Source organism: Macrotis lagotis, chromosome X (genome assembly GCF_037893015.1).
Source record: "Macrotis lagotis isolate mMagLag1 chromosome X, bilby.v1.9.chrom.fasta, whole genome shotgun sequence".
Classification (NCBI taxonomy): Eukaryota; Metazoa; Chordata; class Mammalia; order Peramelemorphia; family Peramelidae; genus Macrotis; species Macrotis lagotis.
Genome location: NC_133666.1, coordinates 340,508,895 through 340,529,820, shown reverse-complemented (window position 1 = coordinate 340,529,820; position 20,926 = coordinate 340,508,895). Strand labels below are relative to the sequence as shown.

The window sequence follows — 20,926 nt, the reverse complement described above, 5'->3', positions numbered from 1 at the left end:
AAAACACTAAGACAGATTAGAAGACGAGATATCCCATAAAGACAAACCATGACTACCCTTAACCCTACCCCAGATACCCAATTGTTCAATAATTAACTTCATCTTTAAAATGAGGATAATAAGCTAAATTACTAGAGAAAAATCCTGAAACAAACTGAAACCTCAATAGACAAAAGATAACAGAGATATGGACTCTTTTTCCAGGTATTTACAAATGAAATCATATAAGATCTAGTAGCTTGATGTAAAAATGGGGAAATAAAGCATGACCAGAGAATAGCAAAGGCTGCTCTTACCTGGGCTTTTATCTTACAAGATGATCATAATAACTGAAACCCTTACCTCTTTGACATATCTCTTACATATCCTCTTATATGAGTATGGTCAATACACACTTTTTCACTGATTCCAAAATAATCATCCGAACTCAGGGAAAGCAAGATGGGAAGGATAAGGAGAATTCCAGTAAAGAAGTATATAGAAAATAAATCTAAAAGATAAGGAAAGAGAATCATCCAAGAATATACCAGTCACAGTTCAAGGAACCTATAAAAAGCATTCTCTATTCAGTCTCATTCCCACTGAATTGGTGTAGGAAGATAAATCCTTGGAATGGGCTAAACTCACTCTAGTATCCATTGTGGAAGAACACCATAAATGCCTCAAGTATTATCAGAACCAGCTGTCCTCATTACCACTTAGAAATTTCAGACTTCTGAACAATAGTTAATTACTCATGAAATGGAACCTGAGATCAACAAAAGGAGGATTAGACCATTCTTTAGATGGTGTATTGGGTTTAAGGGACTTTGGTTCAAATCTCAGCTCTATCACTTTTGGGAAAACATGTATCTTTCTCAGATCTCAACACGTGTGTAAAATTGAAGGGGTTCAATTATATATCCTAAAAATTATGGAAAGAGCCTGATGAGTGGACATCCTAAAATTGACTGAGGATATAATGACACATATCTATACCCATAGGAATAACATAATTGAGACAACCCATAGGAACTTGCTGGCCAAAGTGATAGGAAAGATAAAGAATCCCATCATTCTGTTTCTAACCTTGGCAAGGCTAATGATTTGTGTTTCTGGTAAGATGATGATGATGACATTGATGAGATGATGATGATGATGATGAGAATCATGACCAGTATAAGGAAATGACTTGACACTTGAACTCTAACCCCTCAGAGACTTAAGAAAAATACTTCTTTCAAAGAAGATTTATAGTTGGGAAATCTAATACATTTCTACATTCCTCAAGCTGGAGTAATAGTGGATAAATGGAATGGCTTGCTTGAAGAGTGACTTTGCAAAACAGAAGTATAGAGTGACCTGGTGGGATAAGGAAGATTAATGAGAAAAGCTCAGAATCTACAGAATGGAGTTAGAAATTTGAATGCCAGAGTGTTGGCAAAGGAAAAGAATGCATGGGAAGGGAAGGAATGAGAGGAGAGAAATATATGTTGAGAAAAATGTCAGCAAAAATACAAGAATTGAATTAATTACATGGTGCAGTGGATAGAGTGCCAGACCTGGAGACAATCCAATTCAGTCTCAGACATTTGATATTTACACTTGATATTTAGTCTGACCTGGACAAGTCATTTAAACCCATTACTCACAAAAAAAACCAAACAAAAAAGAATGCAAAAATTATAATACATTTTCTCTTCATATGTTTGTCTTACATTCTCAAAGAAGACCATGACATCAGAAAGGTAAGCACATGAGTTGAATTTGGGTGAGAGGGTGCAGTGCTAAAGCACCAATCTCCCTTTTTCCTCCAGTCATCTAGGTCCAGTGACCAGATATGAATCAGGACAACTGAAGATGTCCAGGATGTGGGGCAGTCAGGGTTAAGTGACTTGCTCAAGTTCACACAGTTAATAAGTGTCGTGTCTGAAGTTGGATTCAAACTTAGGTCTTCCTGACTTCAAAGTCAGCACTTTGTCCATTGCAACACCTTGCTGCCCAGACATTTTCTTTTCAGTAGAGATGGAAAAGAGGTACAATGGATAGAGTAATAGTACTAGACCAGTATCAAAAGACGTGAACTCAAATCTAGTCCCTGTGTGACCCTGGGCAATTCAATTAATCTCTCTGTTTCAGAGCTGTAAAATGGAGATAATAAGGATTAAATAATATATTTGTAAAGAGCTTAGTATGAGGTAGATAATAAATGCTTGTTTCCTTCCACTTCCTCATTTTCATCCTTTCCTTGTTCCCTATAACCAAATACTATTCCTCTGAAGGCTTGTCTGTGTTGTTATTGAGAGAGAGAATGAGATAGAAGCAGAGTAAAAAGGAGATGGTGATTGGAAAGTATATCAAAGCAGATGTTATCTTTTAACTTATTGTTATTACAGCCTGCCTTGTAGGAGACAAGTTCCTTATAGGAACTAACAGAAGTTACTTGAGCTCCTGATGGAAAATTTAAAGTTAGGAAACAAGGATAGATATCTTAAAAGAAGGGAGAACTAATAAAAATAGTCACCCCAAATACTTTTTCCAAGTTAAATAAGAGTTAATTTTGACCCTGCTTAAAAGAAATATAGTATATGGAATCTGCCCTTGGGAAAGGGACTAAAAGGTGAAACTTAGTCCATGAGCAAGAGATAGCTATCTGGCCACATAACAGGCAGAAGATAATTCATTCCATCACCATTTAAATCAAAGGGACAAGTTCTTATGCGGCAACTTTAATAGAAATTGTGGCTTGACTGATCAAAAGAAGAAAAATAGATAATTATATTGCTCTTTTTATTGAAGGAAATTGCTGGTATTAATCACTCATTATAAGAATTTTCCAATAATTCTATAGGGTCATTCTATGTTGAGGAGAGAAATTGCCCTTGAAGAGGATGCATATTACACTATGATAATTAGCAACCATTTGATTATGAGTCACCACCAGTGGAATAAACAATTAAGGCAGTGGTAACAGGGACCCTAGCAAAAGGGGAATTTGGTATGGATGTAAGAAATATGTTGGAATGACCAGTCTATAAAAATTAATCAGATGGAACAGGAGAGAATATCTGACACTCATCTATCTCATAACAAGTTGCTCAGAAGAATGGAAAAAAATACTTTCCTGGGTGTGATAATTTAAAAAGTTTATGATACCACTATTTTTTGGTATACTACTATACAGTTCATACCACTATAGCATTCCCAAAACAGATAATAAAATCATCACCTGTCTTTGCATAAGACACTTCTGCCAGAATCAAATCCTGGATTTTCCCAGTTCCTGTAATCCCAATAGTACCATGTATGCTGGTGAACTAATACCCCAGGGATGAGGGAGAGACTTGGGGGTTCCTGATGATCCAGACCTGGAAAGATCTCGTGAAACCAATAGGATTGTTCTGTACCAAGAAAACAACAAACTATTTATCCATTGGACAACAGATCAAAAGAATTTAGGAGATAAATATTTGACCAAGGAATTTCTTATGCCAGAAGTGATGGAGCCTGAGTCTTTGTGGACCCATAAATTAATTGAATGAGAAAGGAATCATTTAGCATATTGGCTTTTTAAATGGCATAGATCAACTTTTTGGCATATGAAGTTTATTATGTCTTATTTTAGTATGGTTTTTACTTTTGTACCTGCTTGAGAAATAAAAAAAAAGTTTTGCATGACTATGTGGAGATATATATGTATATATATATGCATACATATAGATACATGTGAAGGCATGACACATTTATATGTACCTAGTCAAAAGTTCTGATTAAACCTAAATTTAGAAAAAACATACCAAGGGAAATTATTTTGAGGAAATCAAGAGTAGATGACAAAAGGAAATTCTTCATTCACTTAAAATATGCTTGTGTTATCACTTTATTTACATGTTAATTTAAGTGGCTGCAATATTAAACTAAAATAAATGATTATTATTTAATGAATAAAATGTTATGCTCCCTGTCTATAATTTTTAAAGAGATATTTTAGGATTTCTTGAAGATCATCTAGTAATCCGGTTCAAATTGATAAAATATTCTTCCTAAAAGTACTGGGCCAGACTACACATATCTGGAATTGGATTGCTATTTCATTTTTATTTCTCTTTCACAACACTTCTACTTCCAGGGGACACCAGGGACCTTGTGGTATTGAAATTAGAGGACATCCAAGACACCACTGTATTTATTTCTCCAACTATATATGCTCTACAAATGAAAAAGATGATAGCTCATATTTGAATAGTACTTTAATGTATACAAAGTACTTTCCTCATAACCTCATCTGAAGTAGCAAAGTTTTATTTTCCCATGGATCACATACTAAATCTGAGAGGAATCAAATCCAGTTCCCTTGATTGAGTCTAACACCCTTTTCACCTCATCTTGTTAAATATTTTTCATTCTATTGTACATAGGTTACATACAAAATATTAGACTTCATCCCTGATTTTTCCTTCTCAACCACATAGAAGTCATAGAAGAAGAATGGCAATGAAGGCTCTAATAAGATTGGTAGGCACTTTCCTAATGACTCTACAAGGCAGTGTTTTGTAGAGCATGAAGAATGAAAGAAGTAGGGGCAGTTTGCTGATCAAAGATGTCCAGGTTCTTATTCTTCTTTTCACTGATTAATATGGGTAATTTTCATTGAAAAGAAGATGATCCTGTGTACTGCATGTACATTGTTATTTACCTTTCAGTACTGTTCTGGCCCTGTTTAAAACAAAGCTGTCTAATCATTAATAATAGTTAAACCCATCCAACCACACCTTAAGGGATCTTCACATGGTATGCAGTAGAATATATATTCTTGGGTTCAGCAGCTGAAGCCTCGTTTACTCTAATAAAGAGGATGGGAAAGTTGCAAAGAAATTATTAAAATATATGCAAGATATTTGATGAGAAGCAGAATCATATAGTGGATGACAGTAGAGTCAGACAAAATGTAAACTAGTATTTGCTAAATGCTTTCTATGGGCTAGTGTGTTAATGTCAGAAGTCTGTCTTTTAACAAGTCCTGTCTTTTAACACAGAATGACTGAATGACCATGGTGCTCCCAGGACATATATATGCCTGGGAGCCCCTAATATACAATATATAGAACTATAAATTGCAAAGTTGTCAATATGCATTAATTGAGGGAATTCCCCTAAGTCTTCCCCTCTCCTCCATGAATCTTGATACAAAGTCCAATTTAGCTTTGAAAATATAACAAATACTTCACCACACAATAATGTTGTCAAAGACAACAAAGACAAAGTAAAATTTCTAAGATCTTCTAGAATTCAGAATTAGAAAAACCTTGAAGGTCATCTAGTCTTTTATGTTAAGGACCCTTTTGATCATCTGGTGAAGACTATAACTCCATCTCAAAATACTCTTTTAAAATATATAAAATATGTAGGGTTACAAAAAAGTCCAATTATATAGAAATTCATTTATCACTTTTTTTAAAGCTGCCAGGTTAAGAATCATTTATTTAAACCTCTTGTAGGAGACAGGTAAATGGCATAAGTGGGTAGAGTGTATGGAATTGGGAAGATCTGAGTTCAAATCCAGTCTCACACACTTGCTAACTATGTGCATCAAAACCTCTGTCTGCCTTTCTCACTGTAAAATGGTAGTAATAATAATATAACAGCAGCCTCAAAGGTTTCTTGTGAGGGATGAAATGAGATAATATTTGAAAAGGGCCTCACAAGTAGTAAGAACTTTATAAAATTTATCCCATTTTATAATGTGGGAATGGGAGACCTGATGAGGATAAGTCACTTGCTCATTAGGTAGAACTGGTAGCTCAGAAACAGAATGCTTTGTAATCACTTCAGGCAAAAATGTATTTTAGAGTTAAACCAATCAAAGTGTTGGGCTTCAAGGATGTGTAAAACTCATATTGAAAAACCAGCACAATACTGCTTTGGTACCTCACTTGGATTCTTTACAACATCACAAACTTTATAGCAAAACTTATGGCAATATTTATCAGCCTCATAAATTAGTTGTGCCATTGTTTTTCCTTTTTTTTTAAAAACTAAAGGAAAAAGGAACTTTTCTACCTCAGGTATAAGGATGTAGGTTGCAAAACAAGCTGAATGAAGAACACTTGGGTAGTTTCATAGATAGGATCAAAAATTGTCATATCTTAATATGCGTGAACATTGGTGTGTCTTCAATTGGGTACTTCATAGCCAGACTCAAACACTCTTTGGGACCTTGCTTTTGCACTTACCAGAAAGAGAATCAGAACCAAAGAATAACAAAAGTTTATTATATTTGGAAACTATATTTTATTTGGTATTCTGGCAAGAATCACTTTACAATGTCCCTCACTGATGGTCTTTTACTTCTGCTTTAATTCTTCTAATAATGCAGGTTCATTACTTTGTTTTGTTTTGTTGTTTTTTGCAAGGCAATGGGGTTAAGTGGCTTGCCCAAGGCCACACAGCTAGGTAATTATTAAGTGTCTGAGACTGGATTTGAACCCAGGTACTCCTGACTCCAGGGCCGGTGCTTTATCCACTGCGCCACCTAGCCGCCCCCTAGGCTCATTACTTTGTAAGGCACTCTGATCAATAGTTGCATAGTTCTAATCATTGGAAAGCTCATTCTTATAAACAAATGTTTAATAGAGAATTCAAGAATCCCAGAAAAATAAGGTGATCATTTCAAATATATTTATCTTAAACTATTATCTTTAAAGGCAAGGAGGGTCATGTACTAAGATTCTGTTATTCTAATCTGGAATCTATGAACTTTTTTTCTTTTTAATATTTTTCATAACTGCATATCAATATAATTGTTTCCCTTTCCAATCCTAATCCTTTGGGTTTTGGGGCAGCTAGATAGAGCACTGACCTTAGAGTCAGGCAGGAGTTTGAATCTGTTCTCAGACATTTGATATTAACTAGCTGTGTGACCCTGGGCAAGTCACTTAACTTTGATTCCCTTGCATTCATGGACATCTCCAGGCATGATTCATATTTGACCACTGGATCCAGATGGCTTTGGAGGAGAAAGTAGGACTGGTAACAACACAGTACCCTTTCACTTAAATCCAGTTTATGTGCTTGTTAAGGCATCACACCTCCCTGATGTCATGGTCTTTTTCAAGAATGAAGGACAAAAGTGTCAGCTAGTGGTACAGTGGATAGAGCACTATGGAGTCAGGAGGACCTAAGTTCAAATCAGACCTCAGGGGGTGGCTAGGTGGCGCACCGGCCCTGGAGTCAGGAGTACCTGAGTTCAAATCTGACCTCAGACACTTAATAATGACCTAGCTATGTGGCCTTGGGCAAGTCACTTAACCCCATTGCCTAGCAAAAACCTAAACAAAAAAAAAAACAAATCAGACCTCAGACACTTAATAATATCCTAATAACCTTAACCCCATTGCCTTGTAAAAAAAACAAACAAGAATGAAGGACAAAAAACATTATTCTTATCATTAAAATCCCTTGTGTCATGCATTCAAAAACACAATTATGAAACTAGGGTCCATATGTTTCACCAAACTGCCAGTTGAGATCCCTGTCAAACAGGCAGAGAACCTTTGAAGTATGATTGATCAAAGTGTTATAATCTGAATACATTTTGTGTTGTTGTTTCACAATATCCTTTTGTGTTGGTTTTTTTTAAGGTTTTTTGCAAGGCAATGGGGTTAAGTGGCTTGCCCAAGGCCACATAGCTACGCAATTATTAAATGTCTGAGGCCGGATTTGAAGTTAGGTACTCCTGACTCCATGATGGGTGCTCTATCCACTGCACAACCTAGCAGCCCCACACAATATCCTTTTAAAAGGAAAACTAATGTTCACAAAATGTGGTACCAGTATTTCAAATTTGCTTGTGAAGTCCACCTTAAACTATATTACAAAACAGTTGCAAATAAATTTCCAAATGGATATCATATTCTGTCATTGCAACAATATTCACTTAGATACTTAGTTACTTTTTCAAAATAAGGGAACATTCTGGTGATCCACTCCTAGGGATGTAGTAGTTTCCTGAAACAAAAGTCTAAATTAGAAGTTAAATAGAAACAATTCTTAAATGTCATAGGATCTCAAAATGGAAGATACCCTGAGATCTAGTTTTAATATCCTAATTTTATAGATAAGGAAATTGGGGTCTAAAGAAAGTAACACATAATAGGCAGCCGACCCAAGATTTAAACCCAAATCCTTGGTGTCCAAATATTTTGCTCTTTTACATTATAGCAACAGATGCTTGATTATTCAGATTATATCATAGACCTATACATGAATAAGAATCAATACTTGGGTCATTAAAATTGAATGAATATAAAGAAAGAAAATGAAACTCCAAGTAGGAGGGCTTACCAACAAAAGGTAACTACAATTTATAGGAACTCCAACTGTTGGTTGTTATGATATAACCTATGATTATGTCCTCTGCAAAAAGCAGCCAGAAGTATGAACATCTGACTGTGAGTCTTGACTCTGTAGACACCATTTCTTAATTAAAGAATTGAAGAGGATATGGGCAAAATATGCACGTCTTTCACCAAAAGATGCACTGACAGGTTGTGTTGAATATTGTAAGAACTATTATTTAACTGTCACTTTTTCCCATGTGTTTGATTTATCTACAGATTCCTTGAGAATTGCCTTTTTTTGATAATCACTCATTTCAGTTTTTGGTCTTGGATCTTGTTCTTGTATTTTGACCTGGCCTGTCTTCTGAGCTTCTACTCTTTCTACCAGTATGACTTTAATGTTCTTACTCAGGCTGGATGCAAATCCACATCACTTGTGGCTCTATTTTCTCTTTTACTCGATTGAGACACATTGTGGTAGCACAACTTATACTATATGACTTTGGGTATACCACTTAACCACTGATACAGTTTTTTCATTTTTAAAAAGAGGTCATAATGTCTACCCTGCATGATTCACAGTGTGCCACAGCCTGAATCTGAAAAGACACTATATTTGGAGTCAGGAGGTTCTAGATTCAAAGTCTGGCTCTCTGGGGCTCAGATTCCTTACTGTAAAAGGAAGATCTAGATTAGAGGACTTCAAAAGTTCTCATTTCTAAATCTTTAAACATGAAAGTTCAAAGAATTTCATAAATAGAATATAGTGTTATAATGACAACTAGAATTTCTATAGCACTAAATTTAAGGTTTTCAAAGCAACCATATAGTTTTTAGATAATACTAAATGAAATTTTTTATAAGATTTTGGTCTTTTTCATATTCAGAAAAGAAATTAGGAAATGAATTACCTTGGGCAGTCAGTAAGCAAGTGCAATTCCCTGAAATCAGAAAAATAAGGGTCCTATTTCTTCCAAATATCTATAGAGAACATGGAAACATATTCTTGATTGACCAGTACAAAGCCAATTCTCAGATAAGACATATGGATTGTTTGAGATGCATAATTGCGAGAAAACTCCTTGCATCAATTTTTGGATCTGATTGAATTTCTACTCAGAATAGCCTAAGTCCTTGGTTAAAGGTCTCTAAACTGGGATAGTGAGGTCCAGCTTCCCAGTCATAAAGGAATAGATTCAAACAATGCAATAAAGTTTTCTCACAAGACAGAAATAGGACCAGAACCTTAACTGAATAGAAAGAGAACTGAGTCACAAGATGGAATTGGTGTGGTTCACTCAATTCCCACAATGTCCTGATAACTCAGGTGAGATTTAATATCAATGGTTTTTCCTCAAAATTAGAAAAAAAAGAAAGTTTAGAAATTATTTTTGATGGCAGTGTCCTAATAATTAGATTTTTTTTGTCAGAAGGAAAACTGATTGTGTTGCAAATGCTGATATTATAGGAGGTTTTCAACTAGATTTCTTGATTTTTCAGCATCATGGATGCTAATATGTGAACTGATTTCATGGATTCCCATCTCTACCTAATGCTACCTTATCGGATCATGTCTACCTTCAGGCTCCTTTAAAGTTTATTGTATTTCTTTGCTTTATCATTCTTCTGATACAAATTTTATATCTTGTTTCCTTCATCATATATCCCTAAACCTATCACTCCATATTCCCATTTTTTCTCCTTTAGGTATTCCTAGATACATAGTAGGATGGATGATACTGGAAAAGGGGGCAAGGTGTTCTCTGTGGAAAAACTAAGCTTGGAATTATGTTAGGCAGGTAAGAGGTCTCCAACAGAGGTGGAAGTATCCTTAGGCATTATCCCTAGAGTAGCCACAGAGGGAGGGCCACCTTGGGAGGTTGAGGAAGCTACAGACTTTTTTTAAAAAAAATTTTTTTCATGAATTGCCAATCCACTAAATATATCTGGGTGGAAGTGGAAAAATTTGAGTACAAAAATACAGACTATGTGGAAATGTTTCTGTCATGTTGTGTTCTTTTGGAAAGGTCTAATTTTCCATATTTTAGCTATAAAAAAACAATGAAATAACTCAGAAAATTTTCTATCATAGATTTAATTTTAGAGCCAACTCTAAACTATCCAGGCATATATTATTTACTTTATGGATCTTTCACAGGAATATTTTAATCATACTAACTTCTCATCATTTAGTATGTATTTAATTCAAACTATCTATTGATAAGATAGAGTTTGTACACCAATTCTATTAACTTCACTAAAATAATTAGTTAAGTCAAAGGAAAAACCCAAAACACACAAATTATTAAGGGATTACCTACTTTTTTTGACACACACACACACACACACACACACACACACACACACACACACACACACACACAAACACACACACACGTAAAAAGTTTCTTTGTCCCCTTCAATTCCTTAACAAAGTCATTGCATATATTTACAATGTTTCTTTCCATGCATTGAATGAAGTTTTGAAAGAACCTACATTTTAGCCTTCTCCCAAAGTTCACATACTTTTTTTGACTCAAGGAACTTGCCCAGGGACCAACAACTTGACTTTGTTTTGTATTTTTCCACAACGGTGTTGGGTAAGGAGAAGGTGCAGAGAAGGTGCTGGTGAAGAGAGTCTGATTAGTATATAAGTGTGAGATAACAGTTCACTGGGAATTAATTAAATTAATCAATTAGTAAAATTATTGAAATGATTCCCTGGCAATTAATGAAAATTCTGTGATAGATTCAATTACTTTGCCTCTTCTCTATCTTTTCTTTCCTTTTAACATTTGTTTCTTTTTACCTCCTCTAGACTCCAAGTGGTACACAGGGAGCTGGTAGAGGGCAAAGGAAAAACATTCCCTTCCTTTCTCTAGTCCTATATTTTATTCATTGTAGCAACAAATATGTATCAGCAAAAAGTTATTGAAGCTTTGACTAGAGCTCAAGAATGGTTCTTAGTTCACCACATCTTTCACTAATTATGTCTGCCATCTTGCATGCATGGCAACCCAGTCAAGAGATGTTCCTGAGGCAAGGAAGCAATGTCTTTGACTTCTTTTTCTATCCCATGTATTCCGAAGGCTGTTTCACTATTCAACTCCAGCTATTTCTGAGGTCAAGAAAAGAGAGGTCAGAAAAGGGTACAGAAAGGCTAAAAAGCATATCAGGTTTGAATATAATTTAGACTACTCACTATCAATTTACAATTAACAGCATTTTCTTTTTTAAAATAAGGATGCTATCAGAAAAATGGTTATTTTGAAAATTAAAATATGAACATATAGACCTGAATGACAAAAGTTATAAATCTAAATTTTTCATTTATACCTCCAGTCTTCTCTAAAGAAAATTAAAACAGTTTAAGTTACTACTATTATTAACTATTTGTCAGAGGAAGCAACCGCTAGAGACTTAATGATGTCAGAACACTCAGTTAGTTGGTAACTATTTTTAGGATGCAAAATCCTGTCTACATTTTTATGCCTGTCCTACTTGATATAAGAACAAGTAGTTATTTTTCTTCCAAACAGTGAAGCTTATAGATACCACAAACTGCAGAGTCATCAGTTAGCAGGTAATTAACTTTGTCCCCTACACTGTGGTAGAGAACAAAATGATATACAGTGACTCATAAAAAGCACTATCAAAAAGCAACATCAGATCTGATCCAGAAATATATTTTTCAAAAATGAATTCCCTCACCTTTATCCTTATCATGTTTATAATTTGCTGCTAGACTATTTCTTAATAAATTTAAAAATAAAGTTATGTTATGATGACATTGTGCTAATATAAAGTGTCTTTATTCATGTCAATTTCAATCCTATCATAAATAATATAATTTTGATAGATTATGATTTACAAAAATAGAATAAAAAATGGTTTCTTAAATATTCAAGTATCAATTGCAATTTGCTAACCTATGATTTGTAGAAAATCTAATGTCTACTCCTCTTTCTGATTAGATTATACATCTTCTTTGAGGACAATAGTCACTATTCTGGAAAAATATTGAAGAAATGATTTTTCTTGCTGGTTTTTCATTCAAAGATATATTGCACATGGTAGGAATCACTTAAAAGATTGATCTTAGTTGTACATGTTATTAAATAAAATTGAACAATGGACACCATGCCCTGTGAACATCTCTGGCAGTATCCCAGGTTTTTTTTTTATTAAAAAAACAAAGAAATTAATAATCAAGGGGCAGCTAGATGGCCCAGAGGATAGAGCACCAACCCTGGAGTCAGGAGGACCTGAGTTCAAATGTGACCTCAGGCATTTAATAATTACCTAGCTGTGTATAACCCTGGACAAATCACTTAACCCCACCCACTGTCTGGCAAAAAAGCCAAAAAAATAAAAATAAATTAAAACAAAAAGAAAATAGCAACCAAATAACTGATATAAGTGACATATTTTTACTTCAAAGAGTAAAATTTTCAGAGTTTCAAAGTATCTTTTATTTTGTAGTTTCCTTAATAGTTGAGTATAATTGTTCTATAAGAAAATTGATTAGAAAGATCTTAACTGATAGGTGGTCAAAATAATCCAGAAAATCAGTCTGACTTCTCTCCATTGGTAATCTGACACTACATTTCACTTCATGACAAACTATCACAGATCAGTCAAAATTATTGTTGATCTTCTGTATCATTTGTTAGATGTTTCATTAGAACATCATGTTCTAATAAAGGTTAGTCTCCATTTGGTGTATGGTTCTAAGACTGGCTAGGGCATGACCATGGTCAGAGACCAGACTGTTAGCCAGCTGCTTGCCTGTTGGAATGCCTGATCAAACTATTTAATAATATCAATTAGTTAATTGAGTTGATATGGCCATACAAATGGGTTATTATTATTATAATTAATTATTATTATTATTATTATAAATCAGGGGGAATTTATCATAGGGCGATTCAAATTAATCTGCATGTCAATTCAAATAACTATGTTGATGGAATTTACTTAGTTCTGTCATCTTACAGACTGAATCCCATGACAATCAAATCTGCTTCAGTTGTATGCACAAGTATTGAGTTGCATATAAGTTCTTAAAATATCAATACCAATTTTTATGTTTTAAAATTATGTACCTAAAAGTCTTTAAAAATGTAATTTTGTGAACACAGATGAATCAATATTCATTAAATATTGAATATCCACAACAAGCAAGATATCGTACTGAGTTTTATAATATGAATTGATTTTGAGGGACATAATATAAAAAGTAATGGCCTTTGAAAACTTGTGAGTTTGAATGAATATCATTTATTAATCATGTGATCCTGAACAAGTCATTCATTCACAACCTTCTTGAGCTTCATGTTCCTCCTAAAAGTAGGAAAAATTTGCCCTATCTACCCCTTATTGTTGTAAGGAAATCTTTTTTTATGGAAATTCTATGGAAACCTGTGCTCTTAGCTAAAATCAAAATACTATATGAAATGAAAGGATATCTTAATTTATGAGTTCTTCCAATAATTGATGCAGCCCTGGATTAGTGGATAGAAATCTGGTCTTAAAGCCAGAGAAGGTCTAGGTTCAAGTGTTGGTTTTCTTTTTTTTCTGAAACATAATAGGCACTTTAAAAATGTTCCTTGACAAGATTTCAGGTCTTACCTCTGATATATCCTGGGCTGGGACCCTGGCAAGTCACTTAATCTTTTACTGTTGCAGGCAGTGGCATAGAGTGTTTGCCACAATGTTTGCTACATTGTGTGGCAAAGTGCCAGCCTTCATTGGTAGAGGAAGTTTCATCATCTGATTCTTCCCAATACCAATGTATGGACAAGATTATTATTCTCAATTCTTGTCCCTATCTATTAATTATCACTCTTCAGATTTTCAAATGCTGGAGATACTGCCTAAAAAGAAGAGTTAATTTACAGGAGACTGTAAGAAGCAATTAGACAATGTAAGGACATTGAAATTCAAAAACAATTTCAATTATTGAATAGTACAGAAGTTATATTAGTGGTAAATAATATCAAACAATAAATTTCAATAAATTTTCAAAGGCTACATTTTAAAAACCATTTAAATGAAAGTCTCTATAAGTAAGAAACAGCAGTAGACAAGTCATGAGACAGGTTTGAAATTTCTAATTTGAACCCCTCAAATTTTAAACCAAATCTAAAAATTTAACTTTTGTACCTTAAGTGAATTTTTTTAATTCTTAAAAAAAGAAATATTGACTTTTAACAACTTTTTATATTTAACAATTACCATATTAATAAGACTTTGGACTTTTCTATGCATGTTCAAGAGCACCTTTAGATATTCTTCTGTGTAACCTTCAGTATCATGGAATTAAACTACATTGAGTGAATGGGTTCAGAGGCAGTGAATTTACTAAAATGGGATACAATACTGCAATAATGCTTATGTAATCATTTGTCACATTATCAAAAACTCTTTCAAAATATGAATGAGTAGTTGTGATTTCTTCAAAGACTTTTAGCCATTTACATAGGAATCCTTAAAGTTTTATGTACTCCTTGAAAAAATTTCTACTCAATTTATAATATTATCAGGGATATAGAGGGTAACAATATGAATAAATATGAAAAAAGAAAAATTAGGATTAAAAATTATATTGAAGCCTTTGAGCTATTACACTATTTAATACATTAAAACTGAAGCTATTTAAATAATATGAGAATTCTTACCAAAATTTGCCTGGATGCAAGGCATTAGTAGCTAGTAATCTCTCATTGACTATTTCAGTATAAATACACCTTTAATTATTTCCACCAATGACATCATACTAACTGCCAACTATTTATTTCTTTTTTTAAATAAAACTTTATTCTCTCACTGCATCATGTATGCAGACTCATACCTGGTCATTTTACAATATTATTAATACAAACAGAACTATTACTAGCATTAACAAGAATCTTTGAAACTAATGCTTCAGCTAATAAAGAAAATCTTTTAGTGTGGAAAAATAATGTTCATTTCTAAGAAAATAAAGCCATCCCTCTCTCCCACCCCTCAGAAATCCTTAGCATGACTAATGGAAAAAAGAGCCAGATCTTTTTCCAGAGAATTCTGATGAAAGATTAAGGTACAAGTACTGCAGGTATTTCTGTTGTATACTCTTCCACATAAGCATCTCACTTAAAAAAAAAAAACCAAACTCCTTTGGTTCTTTCCCTCTCAAAATCCTTCCTATGAAACCACGTATTTTTATATTCCCTCATCATTTAACTCTAGAATTAATAATCTGTCAATGGCATTATTTCCTGTATCAGATAAACACGTTTGGAGAAAATTGAATCCTGTCTTAGTTTTTACTCAAGGAATACAAGAAAAACAAACCCTAGAAGAAATGGAATCGATACCAAGAATGTATAGCTGCGCTAAAAAAAAACCCGATCTACTATGAATCAAGTTTTTTTTTTTAAAATTTAGGATGTTAATTATCCAGAATTCCAGGTACTCTCTGTAACCTAGATAGAGATAGGGAGAGAGCAACAATAACAGAACCAAACAGTAAGATAAGGATTAGGTGCATCTATCAAATCATACTGGGCCTAAAAAAATCTACTCTATATGAATCAAATATGAATGAAAAAAATTTTGTTAAATGATTAATGCATAATCCCGTCAAATGTTCAGTCAACAAACATCAATACATTACTATATTCTATGAAGGGAAAATGATCTCTTACTCAGTGGAGCAATGAATGTGAAGGTGAAGGTTAAGAGGATTGCAGGACACCTCTCAAAAAGAAACACTCATGGAATTGCCATACAATCATTACCTTAGTTTTTCTTTTAGGTAAGTCATCTACCATGATTTCATAGGTAAAATGATGCCTTAAGCAATATGTCTATCAGTACAAAAGATTTTAACCTTAGGATATGAAGGGAACAAAGTATAGAGGAATAAAGAGAGGGGAAAAAAGACTGGCAATCTGCTTTAAGGTGCTGATCCATTGAGAAGCAAAGATCCAAAAAGCAGTAGAAAAAAGATAATGAAAAGAGCAGAAAGAAAAGGAAGGTATTTCCTTATTTCAATAAATTAACCAGCTTTTCTCAGATCAAGAAGACTTTCATTACTAACTTCCTAATGAAATTTCTGGTTAGCAAAATATTCACCTTTGGGAGGCACCAGATTTTATGAGTGAGAAAAGAAACCGACTGATCAGTCCCTACTTACCAGGGATTTTATCTCCAAATCTGCAAATGATTCCATCTGACATCTTTTATAGAAGGAATAGATTTCCTGAGGACTGCTAAATTACAGTTTCAATCCTAACAAATTTATGTGAGAGGCGGAGACCAAGACAGAGACAGAGACAAAGATAGAGATTGAGATGGAAAGAGAGAGAGACAACAGATTTAAAATGGAGACAAAGATAGACTGAGAAAGAAAGAGGCAGTCAGAAACACAGATACCAACAGACAGCAAAGAGACACATCGAGAATGACAGACGGGCAGGTGGACCATGCATAACAGAACACAGTGTGTGTATGGCCCATAGAGTTACAAGAAGCATGGCGGGGGCGAGGGGGCGGTTGGAGTAATAATCAGTGGATAGCCTCCTTGGTAAGTTGTAATGTGGTTGAAGCTGACGCCACTCAAGTTTGGAAATGGGAGGGGAGAAAGGTGAAAGGGAAGTTCTAGGAGACAGTCTCCTAATTGCGGCTGAATGAGGTATAGCCCCAGGAAGAGCGGTCCGCCGCGTCTGGCACCCAAGGTGATAGAAGGAGCTTTTGGTGCTCCTCCTTCAGCTCTCTCCCCTCCTGCGCCACTATCTGGTGTTCCCAGGTGATGACCCCCAGCCGCCCCGGCCCCCTGCCCATGTAGGGCCCCGGCCCCCTGCCCAGGTAGGGCCCCAGCCTCACTGGCAGCCCCGTGGAGCTTCGCCTGCCCCCACCCCCACCCCAGCCCCCTCCTCTTTCGTCCCTTCTTACCTGGCCCTTCACCAGGCTGGCAGCGAACTGCCTCATGACAGCCTCGACTGTGTAGGCGCTGGACCAGCCCCGGGGGGTGAGTAACTCCATGCAGATGGCGCCCCCGTCCAGGACGTAGCCGTTCTCTAGCCGGGGACTCAGCACTCGCATGAAGGGCGGCGAGAAGGGGAAGTTGTCGGGGAAGGTGAGGTTGAGCAGGATGAACTCGGTGTTGGTCTCCTTCATGTCCTGCCACAACACCGAGTCCTTGTCCACCTGGTGCAGCTTCACGTTCCAGTCGTACAGGCTCTCGTCCACCAGCTCCACCGAAATGAAGCGGTCGCTGAGCCGGGAGATGTCCTGCAGCTCCTTCATCAGCCGGCGGCTCCTCACCTGCGTCCCGGGCTGCCCCCGCCCCACGGGCGCCAGGCTGCCGGCCGCCGGGGTCTGGGCCACCTGCGAGGAGCCCTTCCCGCCCCCGGCGCTGCGGCCGCCGCCCCCGCCCGGCGGCTTGGGCTCCTTGGCCGGCTGGCCCTCCCTGGCGCCCGCCGGCTTCTCCTTGGGGCCGCCGGCGCTGGACTGCTGCGGCTGCGGCTGCGGCTTGTCCTTGTTGGCCAGCTCCGGCGCCCGCTTGTTCTTGGGGTGCCCCGGGCTGCCCTCGCCGCCGCTGCAGCCCCCTCCTCCCGGCGCGCTCTGCTGCTGCTGCTTGGCGCTGTGGCTCTTGGGGTTGCCCTTGCCCCTCAGCGAGGAGCCGCCGCCGCCGCCGCCGCGGCCGTGCTGGCTGCCGCTGTGGAGGTGGTGGTGGTGATGCTTGGGGTCCTCCGTGTCCCGGTTGTGCAGCCGGATGAGCCCGATCTTCCGGAGCAGAGTGGCCATCTTAGTCTTCGGCCGTGGCTCCGGAGAGCTCTAGCCCGGGCGACCGAGCCGCCTTCTTCCCGGGCGCGGAGCGGCGTGGGGAGGGGGGACGGGGACGGAGGAACCGGGGGGTCGCGAGGGGCGGGCGGGGTGGCAGCCCGGGCCGCCGCCACCGCAGGACGGCTGCCGCTCCGCTCGCCGCCGGCCGCCCGGGAGGCGGCTCCGCCGGGGGCTCGGGGGCTGCGCCGGGGCCGGGGGGCGACCGAGGCGGCTGCTCAGAGGCTGCCTCTCCCCGCACTCAGAGCTGGCGGCATTGCAGCATCGGAGCCGGCAGGACGGGCTCGCTCCGGGTATTTATTGCCGCGGTCATATGATTCTCCCTCTTCTCTCCTCCCTTCTATTCCTTTCCCCCTTCGGAGGGAGAGATAGAGGGGGCTGCTGTGCCGCAAGCCAGGAGTCTCCCTTCTGGGCGCTCAGAGGCTGAGCGGCGGCCGGGCAGTCCGGGCAGGAGGAGGCTGGGGGCGAGGGGGGCGAGGGCTGAGCGGAGGCCGGGGGCGGGGGGCGGAGGCGGTCCTGCGGCCGCCAGGCTCCGCGGGTCTCCCGGCTCCGAATTCCCGACTCTTCTTTGTTGTGCAATCCGAAGGCTTTTCAGGGGCTTCCGAGAGCGCGGGTCTCGGGAGGGAGGGAGCTGGAGGAGGGGGAGAGACTGCGGGCCAGGCTGGGGGGGGTGGGGGGCAGGGGAGAGGAGGGAGATTCCGGACCGTTCTCCCTCCCCCCGCAGAGTCGCGTCGCGTCCCGCTGGGGGTCCTTCGGGACAGTCCGACTCCGGGGATCGCTGTCTCCTAGCTGAAAGGAGAGGATGGAGAGGCAGGGCGGCGGATCCCGGCCCCGGGGCGGCCGCGCTCCTCCGGACAGCCAGCTGCGGGGGCTGCCGCCGGCCCGACTCCGGCCGGGGTCTCCCCGTTTCTACCGAGACGCCGCCGCCGCCGCCGCCGCTGCTGCCACGGCCACTGCCGCCGCTGCCGCTGCCGCTGCCGCCGGGGGCGGCTGCTGACATTGCAGAGGCGGCAGCTCTGTCTGCTCGGCGCTGCACCGAGGCGGAGGCACTATAGAGGCAGGCGGGGAGGGAGGGAGGGAGGGTGGGAGGAGTCCGGAGAATTGCAGTTCACATATAGGCTGCCTCCGGGCACCGTAGCAGGACCAGCGGCCGCCACCTTCCCATCCCATCCCATCCCATCCCATCCCATCCCATCCCATCCCATCCCATCCCATCCCATCCCATCCCATCCCATCGCATCCCATCCCATCCCATCCCATCCCATCCCATCCCATCCCATCCCCCATCCCATCCCATCGCATCCCATCCCATCCCATCCCATCCCATCCCATCCCATCCCATCCCATCCCATCCCATCCCTTTCCACCCCTCTCCACCCCACCCCATCCCATCCCATCCCATCCCTTTCCACCCCTCTCCACCCCATCCCATCCCATCCCATCCCATCCCATCCCATCCCATCCCATCCCATCCCATCCCATCCCATCCCATCGCCACCATCACCAATACCTCCGCCGACGGGAGATGGAAAATTTGTCTCGAAAAGCGTCTCCTTACTTGCTACACTGTATCCCCACCGAAGCACTCAACCCGGGTTTAGCAGGTTCTCCAGAGGGGCAGGCCAGACGTTTAAGAAAAAACTCCCAATAATTCGAGTTCCTCCAAATCTCAGAATACAATAGAAGCCCTCTATCCCAATGGGGGTGGTGTTGGTGATGAAAACTTCGGGAGAGAGTGGAGCTCTTCTGTCAAATAGTGATGCAGACCCAGTCTTTACTTACCTAATTAGAAAAATAAGAAAGGAAAGACATAAAGTGAAAGAACTTAAACAACCTGTTCGTTGATTCCCCCTATCTCATGTGGTGCAATATAGTCCCGAATAGCATGTTCAACGGTCCTGAATTACTGGGGGAAAGGGGGGGAGGAGGGATGGTACACTGAGTTTTATGAAAATTGATTAAAAAATAGGTTCAGACTGGGGAGTGAATATGCTGGGAAGTGTGTCCACCAGAATTCTATTAAATAAAATCTTTTCAAGCAATTACTTGATGAAAGAAAAAAAAATCTGTTACAGGAATTCATGTCCCTGCCCCCTACCTTATGCTGCGTTCTGAAGAAATCTGTACTGTTTTCTGAAGATTAGTCTAGCGATTGGGGAGATACTGCTAGACTCTTCATTGTAAGCCATTTCTGAAAGACTGCAGAAAGCAAACTAACAACGGACTCTTTCCCTGATAAATGCACGTCATTAGCCTAAGGTTTAGAATCATTAAATGATTTGATCTGAGTAACACATTTCAAGAAATTATGGATGCACTCTCCACTTTTAAAATGTCTTAACCACTTAGCTGCTCTTAGTCTATTAAATCTCATTTTTTTTTGTCCACTGGAATTTCAAGTATGTACTGCATTTTTATAGGTAGTTGAGATTCCCAGTAAAATAGAAGAATATATAGGAAATTTCCAGATAGATCTCCAATATTTTCACAAGTACCCAATGTATGTCACATTGCCAATGAACTAGTCTGCTTAAAAGAATTACTTAATAATGAACTACAATACTAATGTTTAGTAAAGTAGTATCAGAGATCAAATAGGATTAGAGGTCCAAATTCTATTAGGATTTTCACAGTTTAGTTTGGACTAGAAACAAATTAATAAGATATAAGATTGGTTTTTTAACCAATTTCACCAATTGATTTTTAAACCTTTTAACTGTTTTTACTCCCCCCCCCCAAATTGTTTAAAATAACTAACTTCTCTGACCTGCAGGTAACTG

General features: G+C 38.9%; 1 protein-coding gene across 1 annotated transcript in view; it reads right to left on the bottom strand.

The window, feature by feature from the left end:
• The window catches only part of UBE2QL1 (ubiquitin conjugating enzyme E2 QL1), a 63,969-nt gene extending 45,717 nt beyond the window's left edge, over nt 1–18,252 (bottom strand). Inside the window, exon 1 of the mRNA XM_074207288.1 lies at nt 17,256–18,252. Coding sequence (XP_074063389.1) covers nt 17,256–18,110 — 855 coding nt within the window. The 5' untranslated portion in view covers nt 18,111–18,252. The remainder of the gene's footprint in view (nt 1–17,255) is intronic.
• Nucleotides 18,253–20,926: the final 2,674 nt, after the last annotated feature.